Genomic DNA, 17,082 nt, shown 5'->3' on the forward strand with positions numbered 1-17,082 from the left:
AAAGGAAATTGTTGTAGTTCATTTTTAATTTATGTTGTGCAAATAAAGCCAGTTGTGACTAATTTCGTGTGCTAAATTGTTTATCAAGCTTCTATCAATGGAGTGGGTGAATTAAAATAGGTAAATCAAGATTAGAGGACTTTGACAAACATTGCTTTCAGTGTTACTGGTGTTAAGCAAACTTAGCAAGTGACATGTAAGATTGAAAAAACCTAAAGTTTAGACATCTGCAAAACTACCCAGTTTTAAATGCAGAGATGCATACATATACCTTTTTTATAATACATTTTTTAATAGATGTAAATACAAACAAGTTTGAAAACACTTTACATTGGTAAAATAAAACCACATGCTTCCATCTCTGTAATGCTGTGCTTTGGGTTAACCAGGAAAGTAAGATGGGACAGTTATGAAAGATCTGCTAAAATCTGGTGATATAACATGCATTGTTTTGGTGTTTTGTGACAGAAGATCCAGTTCACCAAATCTGCTTGGCAACAGGCTCCGGTCCTCACACGTGTAGAAGAAAAAAATTTTTTTTATTTCGAGTTTTCTGCATTCTGAAGTGACATTTTGATTCTCTATTGCCACCTCATGATAGATTTGTGTTTCGCACCACTGTAGCTATAGTAGAAGTGGTGGCCCTCACAAAGAAGTCACAGAACATGGGCCACACAAAGGCATAAAGACGTATGTGTGTGTTCGTGTGCATTACTTACATCATGAGGACCAAAACCTGTTAATACACTCACACTGTAGGGACTTGGCCATCCTTTTGGGGACCAGAAGCTAGTCCCCACAAGGAAATCACTGAATTTTAGGGTGGCAACATGGTTTAGGGTTATGGTGAAGGTTAGGATAAGTCTACAGGAAATGAATCTAAGTCAATGTAAAATCCCCACAAAGAACAAAAACACAGCGTGTGTGTGTGTGTGTGACAATACACGATATTGGGTTCATGAGAACAAGACAAGACGATATCTTATTTTTAAGAAATCTTCAGTGACAAAATATATGACTTTTATTAAACTGCAAGTCACAAAATGCAAAACAGTGCAAGCACATTTTGAAATGTTTTAATAAATCTTGTAATGAATGTCACTTCAGTTCTGCTGAGTATGAATTGACATATGCAGTAAAAGATGACAATTTGCAAGCACTGTAAAGGTTTTTGCCACAAACTCAGCTCACTAGCGTCTCTGCTCTATGATTTCATATGAGTCTCCTCAGACCTTATAGCTGCATGAACTGTGCGTGAGCTTCTAATGTCTAAGTGAAACTATGTGTGACCTTCGGTGCTATTTTCACCCTGACTACACTGCACTGGACAGTGACATCATCCAGCAAAGACATTGTATTGACCAATCATATATGGGGGATGATTGAGACGTGGATGCCCATGGGAAGAAGACTTTTTTGTTTACCTTGGTAGCATGAGCATTCACTGCTATTCACTGTTGAATAGGGGCCACAGTTAACGTATAATAATGACATGCCATGCATTTTTGTTCGAAATGGATGTAAAACAGTTTTTTTTATCTGTCAGTGCTGACACACTGGTGGTAGAGTTGGTGCTATGTTAGCACCAGGCTAACCAAAATACAACAGAAACTCCCAGGCTGGAAACACGAATGAAGCCACTCACGTCAGCACATCGAGTTGCGTTTTTGCCAGAGTAAAGGTGAATTCATGCTTTGCATATACTATTGTGCACAAAGCGGACACAGATAAGGGTTTCGCAGGTGTTCCTATTCCTACTTCAAATTGAGGGTGTGCCTTCTGCCATCATACCACAATGGTTTCCAAGCATGGTGGTACATGGGCAGTTGGAGCTTTTATTGTGTGGAGCGTCCGCACAGACACTAACTTTTCACCTGCATGTGGGGTGTCAGCACAGAGTCCACATGGACCCTCGCGGACCTGTGAAGATGATGAAAATACATCACTCCACTTAGCGGACATGCGGATGTGCAAAGCATGAATTCCCTTTGATGTGAACATGCATTCACACGTCATCATGCTGGCTTGGTTCTGTTTCATACTGATATCACAAGACAGTTTTTACCTCAAGGAGAAATATTGTCACATTTTAATATCACGAGATCTTATGGCATGAGATCTCATCACACCCCTACTGTGTGTGTGTATATAATACCCTTAATTCACCCCCATCATTAGTGATTTTCCTCACCAGCCCTTTCACTCTTTTTCTCCCTCACTTGGCGTTATTCCATCCATCTCTGCCACCCATGTTTAGCTCGTAAAGTAGCCGGTTCGAAACAGCCATAACTGCTGCCTAAATCACAATGTAATTAATTCATAGTGATTTAGGAAGAGTAAGAAGGGCCTATTGCTGAGACAGCCAATTTGGTATGTAGGCCTCTATACAACTGTCTGTCTCTCAGTATCATGTCTCAGATGTATTTTTTATCTCAACAGTTTGCTGAATTTTCTATTGGCTGCAGTCTGTACTGTATTAAAACAGTTTCACATTAATTATTCGATTATGGAAATCTAGCCACTTTCCTGAAAGAGAAAAAAAATCAGCTTCTTTATTGGTGACAGGGCTTTTTGAAGAAGGTGCTTCACAGTGGGCGACTATTACATCAATCTTACAGTCTAACTATTCGCTGTCACATGGGAAATAGGAAATGTCTGCGCCATATATAATAAAGATAGTCTCTTTTTTGTTCTTGGCCTTACACAGCACAAAGTGCCATCTTCCCTGAAATGAGGCCTTATCATTAAATTAAGTAAAGCGAAGCAGTGAGTTGCTGTTTCATTTAGGATAAGTAAGAATGATTTCCCTGCTATTTCCTGCTCCTGTGCCCAACCCGCCACCATGCTCCTCTTTCTCACCTTCAGCTTGAGTGTCTTCACGTGGGCAGCCACACCTGATGCAGGCAGTTTCTCATGAGCCTCTGTGTGAATAAATCTCAATAGCACCATGACTCACACACACACACTTTATCTCACAAGAGCAAAGAGCTGCTCAGGAGGGTCTATTTTTATTTGTGTCGCCACTGGAGCAAGGCCGCTCCCAGATCCTGTTTTGAAAGCAATCATACTTACACTACTCTATATTAATTATCCAGAAATAACAGGTCAGTGGATGAAACTGGAGAAGTAAAGGGTACTGACATCTGCTTGTAATCATTTCTGTCACCTTATTAGGCTTGGAAAAATGGTGCACATGCAGCTATCTAAAATGAAGTTAAAAAAAATCAGCATATCTGTTCTTTGGTTTAATGGGCCTGAGAAAGTAGAAGGAGAAAAGAAGGAGGAGGAAACAAGCACATTAATCTCCTGACAGTTAAGAGGGGAAGTTCAGTAGTTCACTGCTAGGAAAGCATACAGTTCAGTTTGTTTAAGAAGAAGTGTAATTACAGAAGCAGTTTTTAGACACAGTCTGTTCTCACACAGAGTGAGAGCTGAAGTAATGACTTAGCTGCTGTTCCGCTAGCGCCTGTAGCTCAGTACAATCTCTCGGTGAACATTCTTATCATCTGTCTGAAGGGGAAAAAGGACCTAAAAAGTATCAAATTAGTATCTACTGTAGCAGTTTAGAGCCATTTCAAAATTTTAAAGTGAAATGACAGCTCCCATTCTGTTTATCAGCCCCTCTGTACAGCTGGCTGTCTTCCAGGACATCTCCTGATCTCTGAAAACTGTTTGCTCATCTCTGTCCTGGCTTTGTTGCAGGGAGTGGTGGGATCTTGACTGTCTCGTGGACTCGCCTTCAGCTATAAACTGAGGCAATCATATCACAACTGTTAGAGTGGGAGTCTATAATGTTAGCAGCTATACTTTAGCACTGTGGTGCTTTTAACTAAATGGCAGAATCAGCTGACTAACATGCCCATAATGAGAATGCTAACATGCTAATATTTAATGGGTGTTTTTTTAAATTTCATGGCAATTCATCCAGAAGTTGTTGAGACAGCCTGTTCAAAACCACAAATGTTAATGTCATCATGCAGCTTGAGGAAAAGTCACAGCAGCTTATAAATCAGTATGATACAAAGTCTGGGAACTAGACAGTTTGTGTCCATTCATCCAGTAGTTGTTGACGTACTGAACCATTGTGGTGGACCAAGCAGCAGACTAACAGTGGCAGACGTTCTGTATGAACCACACAGCATAATGGTGTGTTGGGTTTTGTTTCGAGGCTAAAAAGTAACTCATTTCTCTTGTCAGTGTGAGTGGGAAGGAGGTTTTCTTACTTCTGGAGCAGAAGTTCATCCTCGCCATCAAATGATTTTGTTCAGTGCTACTCAGTTTGAACCTGGCTCTTAGCCTGCCTCTCTTCATCCCCAATTAAATGCCTCAGAACTCCCATGGTGCACTGCTGCACTTCCTGCCCTTTTCGTTGCCTCCAGTAACAAGAACGAATGGATTGTTTCATTCTTGGCGCACCCTTCTCTCCCAGATGTGACACACTGTTGCTTCCATTCTCTTTTCATAACTGTCAGTTTTCAGCTCCTTACTCTCTCCTTCCCTCGTCCTCCCTACCTCTCTTTCTGCTTCTCTTTTATTCATTTACCCTATCTGTGTCCCATTGTCACATCCCGCTTCTCTCTATGCACTGTCCCTTCATCTTCCTCCCTCCTGTGCTTCACCGATCTCTCTTGCTGTCTGTGAATTGTGATAACCGGCAGGCTGACAAGGACGGGCCCTTAACTGCAATGCCTGAAAAACCTCCCACCTATAAAAGATCTAATATCTAATGGTTTCCTTTTATTCCTCAGGCACTGGGCCAAGACCTGCCTTGCCTTTTGGCTTCACATAAGCCCATCATTTCACAATTAAAACTTTGTCAGTTTTAATGTGTGTGCAACCACATTTGTTGTTTTCTCTTCCCCTGTGTCATGGCAGTGGTTGGCAATAAAAACACTCATGTTAATTAAGGAAGAAACTGAATTACAAATCAAAGCTTTGGAATGTGTTTAATCTGTGTGCGTTTCTTTGAGACTATGTTAATGGGTACTCGATTACATCATTGGTTTGCATGTGTAAACACAAGCGTGTGTGTGTGTGAGAGACAGAGTGAGCGAGTTAGCCCATAAACTTGTTGCGTCGTGCTGTTCCCATTTCTATCTGTCGGGTTTCTTTTTTTTATCCTAACGTTGTTGTCAAATGTGCAGTAACACTCCTTGGCGTGTTTACACATGCTAGTTTAGACTCCTCCTCCAAACACTTATTTGCTGCTCACATCTTGTGCCCAGGCTCAGTTACACCTAATTGCTCATAAAATGCACAACATTGTTTACTTTCCAGCCTCAATGTTCAGCAGTTTTACAGCAGCTTAATGGGAAAAGTTTGACAAAGTCATTTTCTCCACTCCTTCCATTTGTCAGCACCATCTTTCATCATCGAGCTTTATTCCATTAGGGTTTGGTGAATCTCAGCCATTCTAATTACAGTTCACAGACAGGACAATAATATTCATTCTGTAAGGTACTTAACTTTCAGATGCTGCCATTCGTTTTCTTTTTTATCTCCTCTCGTTTACATACTAATACAAATACACTCACAGAAATGCAAGCACAACACAGCTCCTCGTGGCTCAGCACTACCACTGCCATGTATTGCAGTTTTGTTGGGCAAGAATGGAAGTCATGCAAGTTTTAAAACATAATTCATTTCTGTTGGGATACTGGCAAACTGCAGATCGACATGGGCCTCTCCTGGAAACATGGTAATGTACATTCTCTATGTCTCACCGACCCCTCGAGTCTCTGTGTCAGCATTAGCTCCACTGTATGGCCACACAAGAGCTTTACATTAATGTGCACCATTAGCCGCTTCTCTTTTACCCCCACTGTGCTCTCAGCATTCTTGTCTCCAACTAATTATTGAGTAACAAAGAACATTAGATGACCTCTCTACCCACCAGTCCTCTCTGTCCATCCGTCCACATTCCTAATTTGATACTTTAAAACCCTCCACTTTGAAATGTTTGGCTGTTTGACCTGACTCCTCTCAAATCGGGTTATGTGCACATCAGTCTAGAGAAACTGAGATCGTATTCCCCTATTTTCAATCTGGCAAAAAACTGTCATCATTAAATAATTGTGACTCTGGTTCTATATAGTTTTCTTCACAAAAACAAGAGACTAAAATGGAGTTTAAGAATTTAAAATTTGTAATGAAGAATAAAGGATGAAATTACAAGAAGTGTTTTTAAAAGATGATCATTAAATGCTCCTGTTCATTGGGTGGCTGCGCTGCACATTTTTCATCTTCCCAGTTCTCAGTGACCCTCCACACCAGCAGCACACCAATGATTGAACTGACAACAATGCTAGGACCTACTGTAGCTAGACTACTGTATGCATATTAACTCTGTAACTGCGGGAGCTAGGGTAACAGTCAGTGAGGTTAAAAGCACACCTCAGTTACAGCAGTGCTTGGTTGGAAACGCCAAACATTGGGACTCACTTCAAGTACAATGCCGCGAGAAGAAGTGAGAGCTGGCACATCATGCTTTCATTTTTCTGTGGCACTTCCTGTATCTTACCTTATGTTGTTCAGATCCCGCACTGCCTTCCCTCTGTTTCGCTGCCACTCCTCAGCACACCTGCTGTCCATCATCATATCCTCGCTGCAGTATTTCTTTCCCCAGATTATGAGTGCTGCATCCACACCTGGACTTTCCAGCCCATGCTTTCCTCATGTCCAGACCTCGTGTTGCCTCAGCTTATGCCTGCCTTGTGTTAACATCTAGAAACCATACTCTGCTGAAGTCTAAGGACTGTTCATGCTCGCCTTTGCCCTCTGTTTTTTCATTTTCTGCTGTGGTTACCTTGCACCATTAGGATTAAAGACAGTTCAGTCCTGTCTAGCTTACGTTTGTCTTTTTGAGATTTCCTGTGCTGAGAAACATTTCTCTGCTAACTCTGTTCTTTTTTTGTGTGTGTGTGCACACTTACCTTACACCTAAATCTTAATTCCCAAAACACAAGAAGTCTCATGTTAAGGACTGTTCACTCTTTGCACGCTTCCTGTTTCTGTGTCAGTATTTGGGTCCAAAACAAAAAGATTGAAAGGTACAAGAGGGGAGTATTGTCTGGAGAGAAGCCCTGCAGCTGCAAATTAACTAAATAATTAAGTAAAAAATGATGTTAAATATCAGTGTGTTACTTTTAAAGCCAGATTAATCCAGCTGGTGGTGGTGTAAAGCTCAGCAGCTAACTCAGCTAACCTAAGTGTCCATTTTAACATGCAAACAACTGCCACGCACAGTTCATTGTCAGGTCTTGTTGAATTTGAATGGGTCCATACCAGCTAAACATAGTCTGTAGTAAATGCACAGCATATTGTCTTATTTGGTTTTGGCCTTGTATATGGCCTGTTTGCTTAACTTTTGTTGAATGGGAAGAGATTCTAATATTTTCTTTTTAAATTGTAGTTTACAGTGCAACCAAAACACTTAGTATAGCACAGTCTAATGGAACAGTACTGCTAAGGCCCACAGTCACACAATGATAATGATGACTTCTCTGGCACAGCCCTGACAGAGCTACACATAAGTGGTAAGATTTATTACAGGACAGTTGCACAGGGTTTTTTTTTTTTTTTTGGTTGTGTGGCATTTTTATTCCGGATACTCTGGGATTATGTTGCCAAACAAAAAATAAAGATTATGGCAATGACTGACGAAAATTGATTTGCTAATGTTATTGCACTTTTCTTGTCATTCTCTTGTTCTCAGTGTTACACTAGCTAGGACCCCGCCCTCACTAATGAATGAATTTAAACAGTGCTTGGCATATAGACTGGGGTCATGCACTGCTATTTGGGGGAAGGCTTCAGAGGTTTGCGGCACTAGTTGACACCCTGCATAAAAGGGAGACAGAGGGGAGAGGATGATTGAATGTGGTGAGAGACGTTGGGTTATGAAAAGCGGAAGCACAGGATTGTCTTTCTTACATGGTTTAATATAGTGGGCAGAGGAAGGGGTGTGTGTTTTCGGACATGGTCCTGTTCCTGAACCTCAGATTAAAATCTCCAATATATCCAATGTATTGCTGCCCATCTTGCCCAAGACACTTAGAAAAAACTGATTGCTATATCATTGAGGACCTAAATAAAAGTCAAATAATAATAAACCATTTTACTAAGGCACTGGCATCCTGCTTTGCCTGTGTATCCCCACTGATCCCATGCACTTTTAGAGACGGCACAGTGGTTTACTCTGTCATTAATCTGCATGCATGGATGCCAGGGTTTGAGCAATGTGATAAAATCACCAAACTGGGTTTAGTAGAAGTATTTTAATGCAATATATTTTAGTCTGGTTAGTTAATATCGTCAGATTAGGTGGGAAAAAATGTTGAAGAGGTCATGACTGGTCAACAATCCCTCAGCAACTTTTTTTGCCTCATCAGCTCCGGTTTAGCAAGATTTTCATTCCTGAAAAAAAAAATCTACTTTCACATTATGATTGTCTTACAAAAATACACAAATGCTGTATCAGCCACACTTCGACTCACTTCACAACAGAGGTCCGGTAACCACATTCCTGTGGTATTTACACAGGAAAAACACAGACTGACCTTTTCTCTGCTTGATAGAAAGCATCGGTGACATTCAGCTCCATTGACCAGATTATAGAAAAGTTGTTCAGTGTGGACTGAGAAAAGTAAAATGATATCACGCCATTTGGTTTAGATAGACAGATACAGTATCAGATATAGAAATGTAGATAGAGTGACAGGAAACTCGAGAGAGGGGGAAGATGGAAAAAAAGAAGAGAAGGTGGAGCAGAGGCTGCATGTGGGGTTCAGCCTGTGATCACAGTTGCAGTCAGAGGAGCCCTAGGGAGCAGCTGACCTTTGTGTGTGAGTGTGTGTGTGTGTGTGTGTGTGTGTGTGGGAGGGGAACGGGGGCACACACATCCGAGCAGTTTATTGAAAACTAAAGCGTGCACCTGACTTAACTGACCTTTCTTTTAAGGTCCATAGTGTGGTTTCCAGCTCTTGGGCAATCGTATCAGGAGCACGGGATAGTATGATACTTTAAATGAGATACAAATACCTCTAAAACTTTGTAACTGTGGTAATATGTGATTATGTACTGCCCATAAAACTGTCCAGTTACCTTTTTATTATACATTATCACATTTACACTTGGTATGGGGTTAGCAGAACTTACACATCCAGCAGAACAATTAGTTTTCTTTTGGTGTGTTCCTGGCCATCTGGCAGAAGCCCGACGTTTGCTCTCATTTTCTGTTATAATCTCCACTAACTCCTGAAGAAATTAGCTATAACAGCTAGATGCACTCCACTATATTTGCTAGTCAGTTGCTAAATTTGCTTGCTTTTTGGTAGAGGTTTTTTTTTTTTGTTTGTTTTGTTTTGTTTTTGTGGGCTGAAAGACCAAGACAATTAGCTGAAAGATGCTAAAATGCTCTATAATGCTGAGGGGAACTACTGTGCCAGGTGATTATTTCTCTGTGGGTTTGTCACCAGGAGCAGCATTCATTCAAGGAAGAGGGTTAGGAATGTGGATGTTCATCTAAAGCATATAAAGAGTAATTGGATGGAGAGTAAGAGACATAAAAAAGGATTTGCAAGAGGAAGTAGAATGGTGGGGTGATGCAGAGTGACAGGAAAAGAGGCAGAGGAAGATATAATTATTTTCCAGCCCAGTCTGTTGAACGGCTGATAAGAGAGATCAATAGCAGTGGTGATGCTCATCAATCACATGTGTTGTGTGTGGTGGTCTTCTTATGGGCATGTGGTGAGCCTGGAATAGGAAGGAGACAAATAAAGCAGACACTGAATTTAATATAAAAACTGGGCACAAAGGCAGACAAAGAAAACAAAAAGATGAGTGAAAGGACAGAAACATTTAAGGAGAACAAGAGAGATTAAGTAAATAGGGCGAGTGCACTGGTGTTCAGGAGATATACAGGATTATAACAGGAAAGAAAAAATGTTTTCTCACAAATTGACTAATTTGCCAGCTTAGCTTTTCCTAATACTATAGAAACATGTTGGTCTAAGTGCGCTGCAGCTTACATGGTCTGATTTTCATCCCTCCATGTTGCTGCAGACCTACTTCCACCACAGTTAATGAGAATGGCACAAACAGGAAACCATGTTAGTCGTAATGAGTCTGATGGTGACTGGGCTGTCAGAGGAGCCAGTGAAGCGGGATGTAAAGAAATACAGGTCAGAGCCTGAGACAAATAGAATTTCCTTTCTGTGCTTTCCACTTGTCATTATGATTACATCTGGGACATGAGGATAAGTGTTATTACATCCAATCAGTGTGGAGAGTTTGGGGATGAAACCCAGCTGAGAAACAGAGCCCAGTGGACTTGTTAAAGTTAAGAGTGCACTCTGAAGTGTTCCCACTGTGTCTGTTAAGTAATGACCTGTTTTAAAGTGTCTGCAGTAACGTCTCACTTCTCGGTGCATTCTTTTTCCTTTTTACACACTTGAGGCCAAATGGAGCAGTGGTTGGGATGTTTCGGACTGGAAGGCGGTGAGCCACAAGCTACACCGTGAGAGGGGATGGGAGCTGCAGAAGGCAATTTCAGCTCCGTCCTTATCTAGCTTCACACCTGGAAGCATGTGTGGGGTAACACAGCTCCCACAGACATAGACTGGATCTGACTGGAAACACCTGACTCATCAAAATCTGTGACAGTGGGAGCAGATTAAATGTAAGCCAGGCCAGGTTTATCCGTAAATAATGCTCAACATGCAGCACAGCAGCCTTTTTTCCATTATATAAAGAACACGTTGATTGATGAGTTTTGCATTTATCTGTCTTCATTAGTAATAAGCCTGTGTAATGTTTGAACAGCAGCCACTGTAGCCTGTTGCTAAATGCTGAAATGTAACAGCACAGAAAAGACTCAGCAATACCTATCTTCATTAGCTACTGTAACGTTAGGCACCATAAACTACTTGTCATTTCAGATGAAAACAGGATGTAACAGAAAGTCCCTTGAGTGAATTGCACTAAGCAAGGTTGTGTTTTACTGCTTGTGAATTAACCTTTTCAACTGTAAGACGCTTTCTTATTTTAAAAGTTTCAAAGTCACACTTTTCAAAGTCGTCACTTAAATTCTTGGATTGGCTACTTGGATGCTAGTCGTTGATGGATCTGCCTTCCCCGCTCCCCTCAGTCAGCTTTTTTTTTTGGGGTGATAAATATTTATTTAAATTCCTGTTTCTACCCGGTTTCATATTTATTCCACGAAAAGTGAAAACTCCATTTGCTGAGGAAGATGGTGTGATGCGATAAAAGCTCCAGTAAAACTACTGTACAGACCTGAAGTTTCTAGGTGTCTACAGCATCTCTTTATCTCGAGATTGGTCTATGTCTCATTTTATGTATCTATGTTGTCAGTTATTGCTTCAGGTGTTTGTGACTTGACTTCTTTTTTCATTAGATATTGCAGCTTTGAGAATGAAGATGACTTTCCCCGTTCTGATTTATGATCAACCTTTACTTTCCCAGTGTGGAAGTTTACTATTTGACCTTTGTATGACTTTGTTCTTTTACTCATCTGCCTACCAGGTGACACATTATGTGACTATATTAAAGACCACAGGAACAAAGAGAAATATAGATATGGTACAAAAAGAAAACTGGAAGAACTGAAAGAATATAAATCATCTAAACATGTTCACTGTGTTTGTCTTTATTGTGCTGCATAGCAAAGCATTCCTTCTTTTAGGGTTTTTAGCCAAAGGTAGAGAACCACAGCCAAATGTTTCAAGACATTTTAGAAACCTGGTGAAAATATTAACACCACACAGCCGCTCCTCGGGCAGGTTGAGGTACGCTGACTTGAATGTCCTGACTGGGCTTCAATACGTTTAAATTAATCTCACAGTGTGCGTCCAGCCGTGCCCAGCATACCTCTGTCCCTGTCAGCTCTAAGGGCGGAAGATGGAGGTCAGACACAAACAGAAAAGGATCCTTGGCAGGAAATACAACGGCAGGTGCAGGCAGCAGTTCCCAGCTTTGCTCATGGAGTTTGAAATATTACATCTTTTCTTTTCATTTCACTTCTGTCTTATAAGACGCCACGTGGTGATAAGAGAGGATGGGTGAACTCTAACAGTCACCTGCCAAACTTGCTCATCTGCTGTGTTCTAGGAACAAGCTTGTTCAGTCAAAGTGCCTGCAGTAATTTGTTTTGACTGAGGTCTGCCATGATGCCAAGAGCCGCATGCCTTCACTGCAGAGAACAACTAAACCACAAGACATGTTCCATCACTCTCTGTGTTTTGGCTGATGCACGCCAATATCTTGAACTGATTAAGTGTCCTACAGTGACTCGCTTTGCTGCAAGTTGCCAAGACAGATACTCACATAAGCCTGTGCAACTGTTTAATGTCCACAGCTATTATATTAAACAAGCCTGACTGTGGCTAAATGAGCTTTATTTCCTTTCCACACTCTGATGCGCACATCGCAAGTATACAGACTGTATTTGGGACCTCATGGCTGTTACAGTAATGCTGTGTATCATGTGGAATGATATGTCAAACATATGGTAAAAGGTCGCTTTGGATTTGTGAATATACATCAACTCTGTGTTAGCCTGCAAACACTAATAACACCGTCAGCTGGCTGGTTTGGTTTTCCAGATCATCTAGAGCTTTTCATCAACTTTCACTGGATTAACTGATTTCATTTCACATAATCTTTTGTTTGGTTGTTTGTTTGTACCTACCACAAAGAATTACCTTCTTTTAGCATGTCTTTTTGTTATGAGTCAATAGTTGAGAAAACTGAACTTATTGAGCTCACTATGAAATGTTTTGTTTAACTGCCTGATTGTTTTTCTGCATATCAGTTCTAATATTACTTTTCTTTGATAGATTATTTTGATGGTTGGGTATTTTGATGTTATCTATCTATCTATCTGGTCTTACATTTGTTAATAATGTCTCAATGTCACAATGCCTTGTTAAGAATGTTCTTGGCTACATAAACAAGTCCCCAGACTTGACTTCGGCTAACATCCTCTGATGGTTTCGCAATGAGCATCTATCAAGTTTATAGTGGACATTTGTTCTCTAACTTTTTAATAACATCCATGAAATTATTCCTAAACTTTTGGCCCGCTCCACTTCCCACCGTTGGTAAGATGTTTGGCACCACAGCCTAATGAACTTAACCTTTGGCTTTGTCACGCCGCTGCCCGATCCCCTCGCTGTTCTCCTCCATCCTCTCTGTCTGCTGCTCCTGCCAGCGCCTGCGTTGTCCTTGGCTGTGTCTAACAAATCGTGCCATCTGTCTCAGACAGTTGGGAGGCACAAAACGACCATCCCGATGTACAGAACAGAAATTGGTTTTTATGCTCCTGCCCTGTCTAACCTTCTCTCCTCTATTTTAATCAATGTCTTCATTGGCTCCTTACTCTTCTTGATTGATAGTAATTGTAGAAAGTTTTGGGCAAAATGGCAAATCCATCTCTGCAGTCCATTGTAGCTCTGCCCACTTCTCATTTAAATGATAATGTATGGCTTTCTTCATCCTGCTCTGCAGTATCACCCCTAAACGTTTAGAACTCGTTACTGTCACTGTGACAGGCAGCACTATAATTCATATTTACCTCGGAATTTCAAATTGAAACAGCAGTGATGCTGTTAATGCACTTTTAGATGTGGTAAATCTGTGCAGGGTATACACAAAATCTAAAGTGTAAATGTTTTCCTGGTTAAAGGGGGATGTCTCCTAATAACTCCTAACAAGCAGAACACAAATGCACTCAAATGGCTTTGAAGCAAAGTATTCATATGTCTATACCAAAATCTCTTCCGTGCTGGCAGCACGGATCTGATAAGGGCCACTGGGAGGAGGGAGGAAGAAAAAGTGCGCGTATGTGGATCAGTGGTTTAGTGCGCACCTCCCCTCTCCACGGCGCGGAGAGCTTCCTTTCGCTTTACGGAGTCTGCTTGCAATTCCTGCTCTTCATGCCAGAGCCTGCAGCTGTCTCTGCTGCGTCGTCGCTCCGGGTTGACGATCCGACGACAGACTCGCTCACCTCGAAGTGTCAAAGCAAACCCGAAGGATACCGCAACTTTTCACCAATTTCCAACACTGTCGGGAGAGTGAATGAAGACACCTGACAGCTCGGAACTCCCCATCCGCGTGTTTACTAAAATCTTTGCAACTGTGAAGACTATGGGAATGTGGGTTACAAGTCTGTGTCAGCGGTGAGTGGTGCTGCGCTTATCATTCCTCTCTCCCTCTGTGTACACACGAGGGTTTGTTGGGCTGCACGTAGGCGTTACGCAGAATTAAGTTTGGTGCTTCAGTATGTCTGTGCAAGATTTTGAATGTAGACGTGATTCTATTTTAAACTAAGAGGCGACGGCACATAGGAAGAGATTACTGACATTTTTAATAGAATATTGTATCTAAGATTGCGTAAATTTGCGAAACATTTCCTTAAATGTGCACCCTTTTCCTGCAGTGAAAAGACCCGCCTCTGCCCTTGACACCATGACCACAGACTTGAACTTGACCTCCTTGCTCAATGCAACAGATCTGCACAATCACACAAGAGGATGTTCCCTCACCAAGACAGGTTTCCAGTTCTACTACCTGCCCACTGTTTATATTATGGTCTTCATCACGGGGCTGGTGGGCAACAGCCTGGCCATTTGGATGTTTGTGTGCCACATGAGACCCTGGAGCAGCATCTCTGTCTACATGTTCAACCTGGCTCTGGCTGACTTCTGCTACGTGCTCTCCCTGCCCTTCCTCATCTTCTACTACTTCAACAAAACAGACTGGATATTCGGGGATGTTCTGTGTCGACTACAACGCTTTATATTTCATGTAAATCTTTACGGGAGCATTCTGTTTCTGACCTGCATCAGCGTTCACAGGTACTCCGGGGTGGTGCACCCGCTCAAGTCTCTGGGTCGACTGAAGAAGAAAAACGCAGTCATTACCAGTGCGTTGGTGTGGGTGGTGGTCATTATAGGTATCTCCCCCATCCTTTATTATTCCAGGACCGGTCTGAAGCGTAATGCAACCACTTGTTATGACACCACCACTGAGGATGAGTTACCAGGTTATTTCATCTACAGCATGACGTTGACTGTGTTTGGGTTCTGCATCCCCTTTATTATCATATTTTGTTGCTATGGTATGATTGTTAAAGCATTGATCTGCAACGATATGAACAATGCCCCCCTGCGGCAGAAATCAATCCATCTGGTTATCATTGTGCTCACAGTCTTTGCCGTCTCCTACCTGCCTTTCCACGTGATGAAGAACCTCAACATGAGGGCCAGGCTGTACTTCCAGAGCCCTGACATGTGTGACTTTAATAACCGTGTCTACGCCACCTACCAGGTGACACGGGGGCTGGCCAGCCTCAACAGCTGTGTAGATCCTGTTCTTTACTTTCTGGCTGGAGACACTTTCAGGAGGAAGTTGTCACGGGCCACTAAAAAAACTTCCAGGAAGGGGGACCATGTCCTTCAGTCCAAGAGTGAGGAGACAGCACTCAACAGCCTGGCTGAGTATGTGGAGAACGGAGATCGGAGGCAGTGACAGGGTGCCCCTGGGCGCCTACTCATGGATATGGATCTCTGTCAGCTTTAGAATCCACGATGCACTCAGCAGTGAATAACTAGAGGCGCCGTGTAGACTGATGGCTGTGTGTACAATCTACTGGATGATGGTTTAAAGAACTGTAGGATGAATACTCTATTTTATCCTGCGATGACTTGCTCACTTGCAGTCCATCGATGTGTACTGTATTGTCCTGTACATGTGTTGTACTTTAAGCGTTAGAGCCAGTAGTTAGGGCTGCTTACACCTTGGACAAAATTTGCATCACACTCCAGCAAGGTGGGGGAAATAAGTTTCTCTACACGTAATAATGTTCCGGTCATCCATTTGTTCAAAAATTGGACCGAGAATGGGTATCACCCTGTCTAGTCACTGAACTGATGCTTAATCAATAGCTATTAAGCATGTGAGAGCTTATGGTTAAGGAAGTGTAGCCGAGATGGCTCTTAGAGGTAAAAAGTAAATGCACTGAACCTGAGTTTGCTGCACGGATGTGCCGTGTGGACATTGTAATGCACTATGACTGAGCACTCTCTGCTTTGAGTGCGACCTATCACTCCTCATTTTGTTCGCCATCTATTACTGCCTGGGTGAGGGACGTGGTCGACTAGTTTTCCATTTTGACAGTCCTGAGGTTTACAATGGCCCCATTACCACAGTCTTTCTCTCCTTGTTAACTTGTTTCCTACAGAAAAAGATAATACTTGGTATTTTTGTGTATATGGCAATACACTTAATGTTTTTTAGCTGTACTGTATAGTATTAGGTTGTGCAGATTAGGCTGTGCAGTTAATAGTTCTGATCAAATCAGTGTCTCTAATCCAGACTTTTATTGCATGAATCTAGTATCTGTTACCACCAGTGAAACACTGACTCTTACTCCATATGTTTATTTCAACATATGGAGTAATAGCTTACAAATGAGCAGAGCGGACACACACTCACCTGCTCTGTGACTCTGTCAGCATAGTGACTTGTTTGTATGAGATACCTCAAAGTAAATCTTGCACTGTTCCTGTGATTTGGCAGATGTTCATTTCTGTTTTGTATCTGTTGTGATCATTCTGGAGAAATGACCATGTAGCGCTCTCAAAATATATTTACTCGGGAGTGCACACAGTAGATGTTTGATGTCTGTACTAATACATCTGTAAATCTATAACGTGGTCAGCTATCATCAAAAAAGGAAGTGAATTATCTGTACAGGATATCTGGGGCCACATGTATCTTTGTCATTAAACCTCTATTTAAAACATGCCAGTGTAATAAGACTCAGATCATTCTTTTAAGACTTATAGCATTTATGTCACCTGGTTTGTGCCAGCTGCACATTCTCGCTCAAACATGTGAAGTCAATGAAGGAGGCATTCACACACAGTTCTACCCCTCTTGTCTACTTTCTTTTTCAGCACAGCCGGGAGGGAGTGAGGGGATGAAGGGGGAATAAAGAGTGGTTTTCTTCTGGCTTATCCCACGACAGCATTTGTGTCTGTCACAATGGTGTGGGGTTATTGA

General features: G+C 41.8%; 1 protein-coding gene across 1 annotated transcript; it reads left to right on the forward strand.

Annotated features, from left to right (window-relative positions):
- Window positions 1-13,857: 13,857 nt before the first annotated feature.
- Window positions 13,858-16,801, forward strand: p2ry1 (purinergic receptor P2Y1). Its single transcript, XM_020615607.1, has 2 exons — window positions 13,858-14,195; window positions 14,456-16,801. Exon 2 carries the CDS (start codon window positions 14,485-14,487, stop codon window positions 15,544-15,546), a length of 1,062 nt encoding a protein of 353 aa, XP_020471263.1. The 5' UTR covers window positions 13,858-14,195; window positions 14,456-14,484; the 3' UTR covers window positions 15,547-16,801.
- The last annotated feature ends 281 nt before the right edge of the window (window positions 16,802-17,082 follow it).

This window comes from Monopterus albus, unplaced genomic scaffold (genome assembly GCF_001952655.1).
Source record: "Monopterus albus unplaced genomic scaffold, M_albus_1.0 scaffold167.1, whole genome shotgun sequence".
Taxonomy (NCBI): domain Eukaryota; kingdom Metazoa; phylum Chordata; class Actinopteri; order Synbranchiformes; family Synbranchidae; genus Monopterus; species Monopterus albus.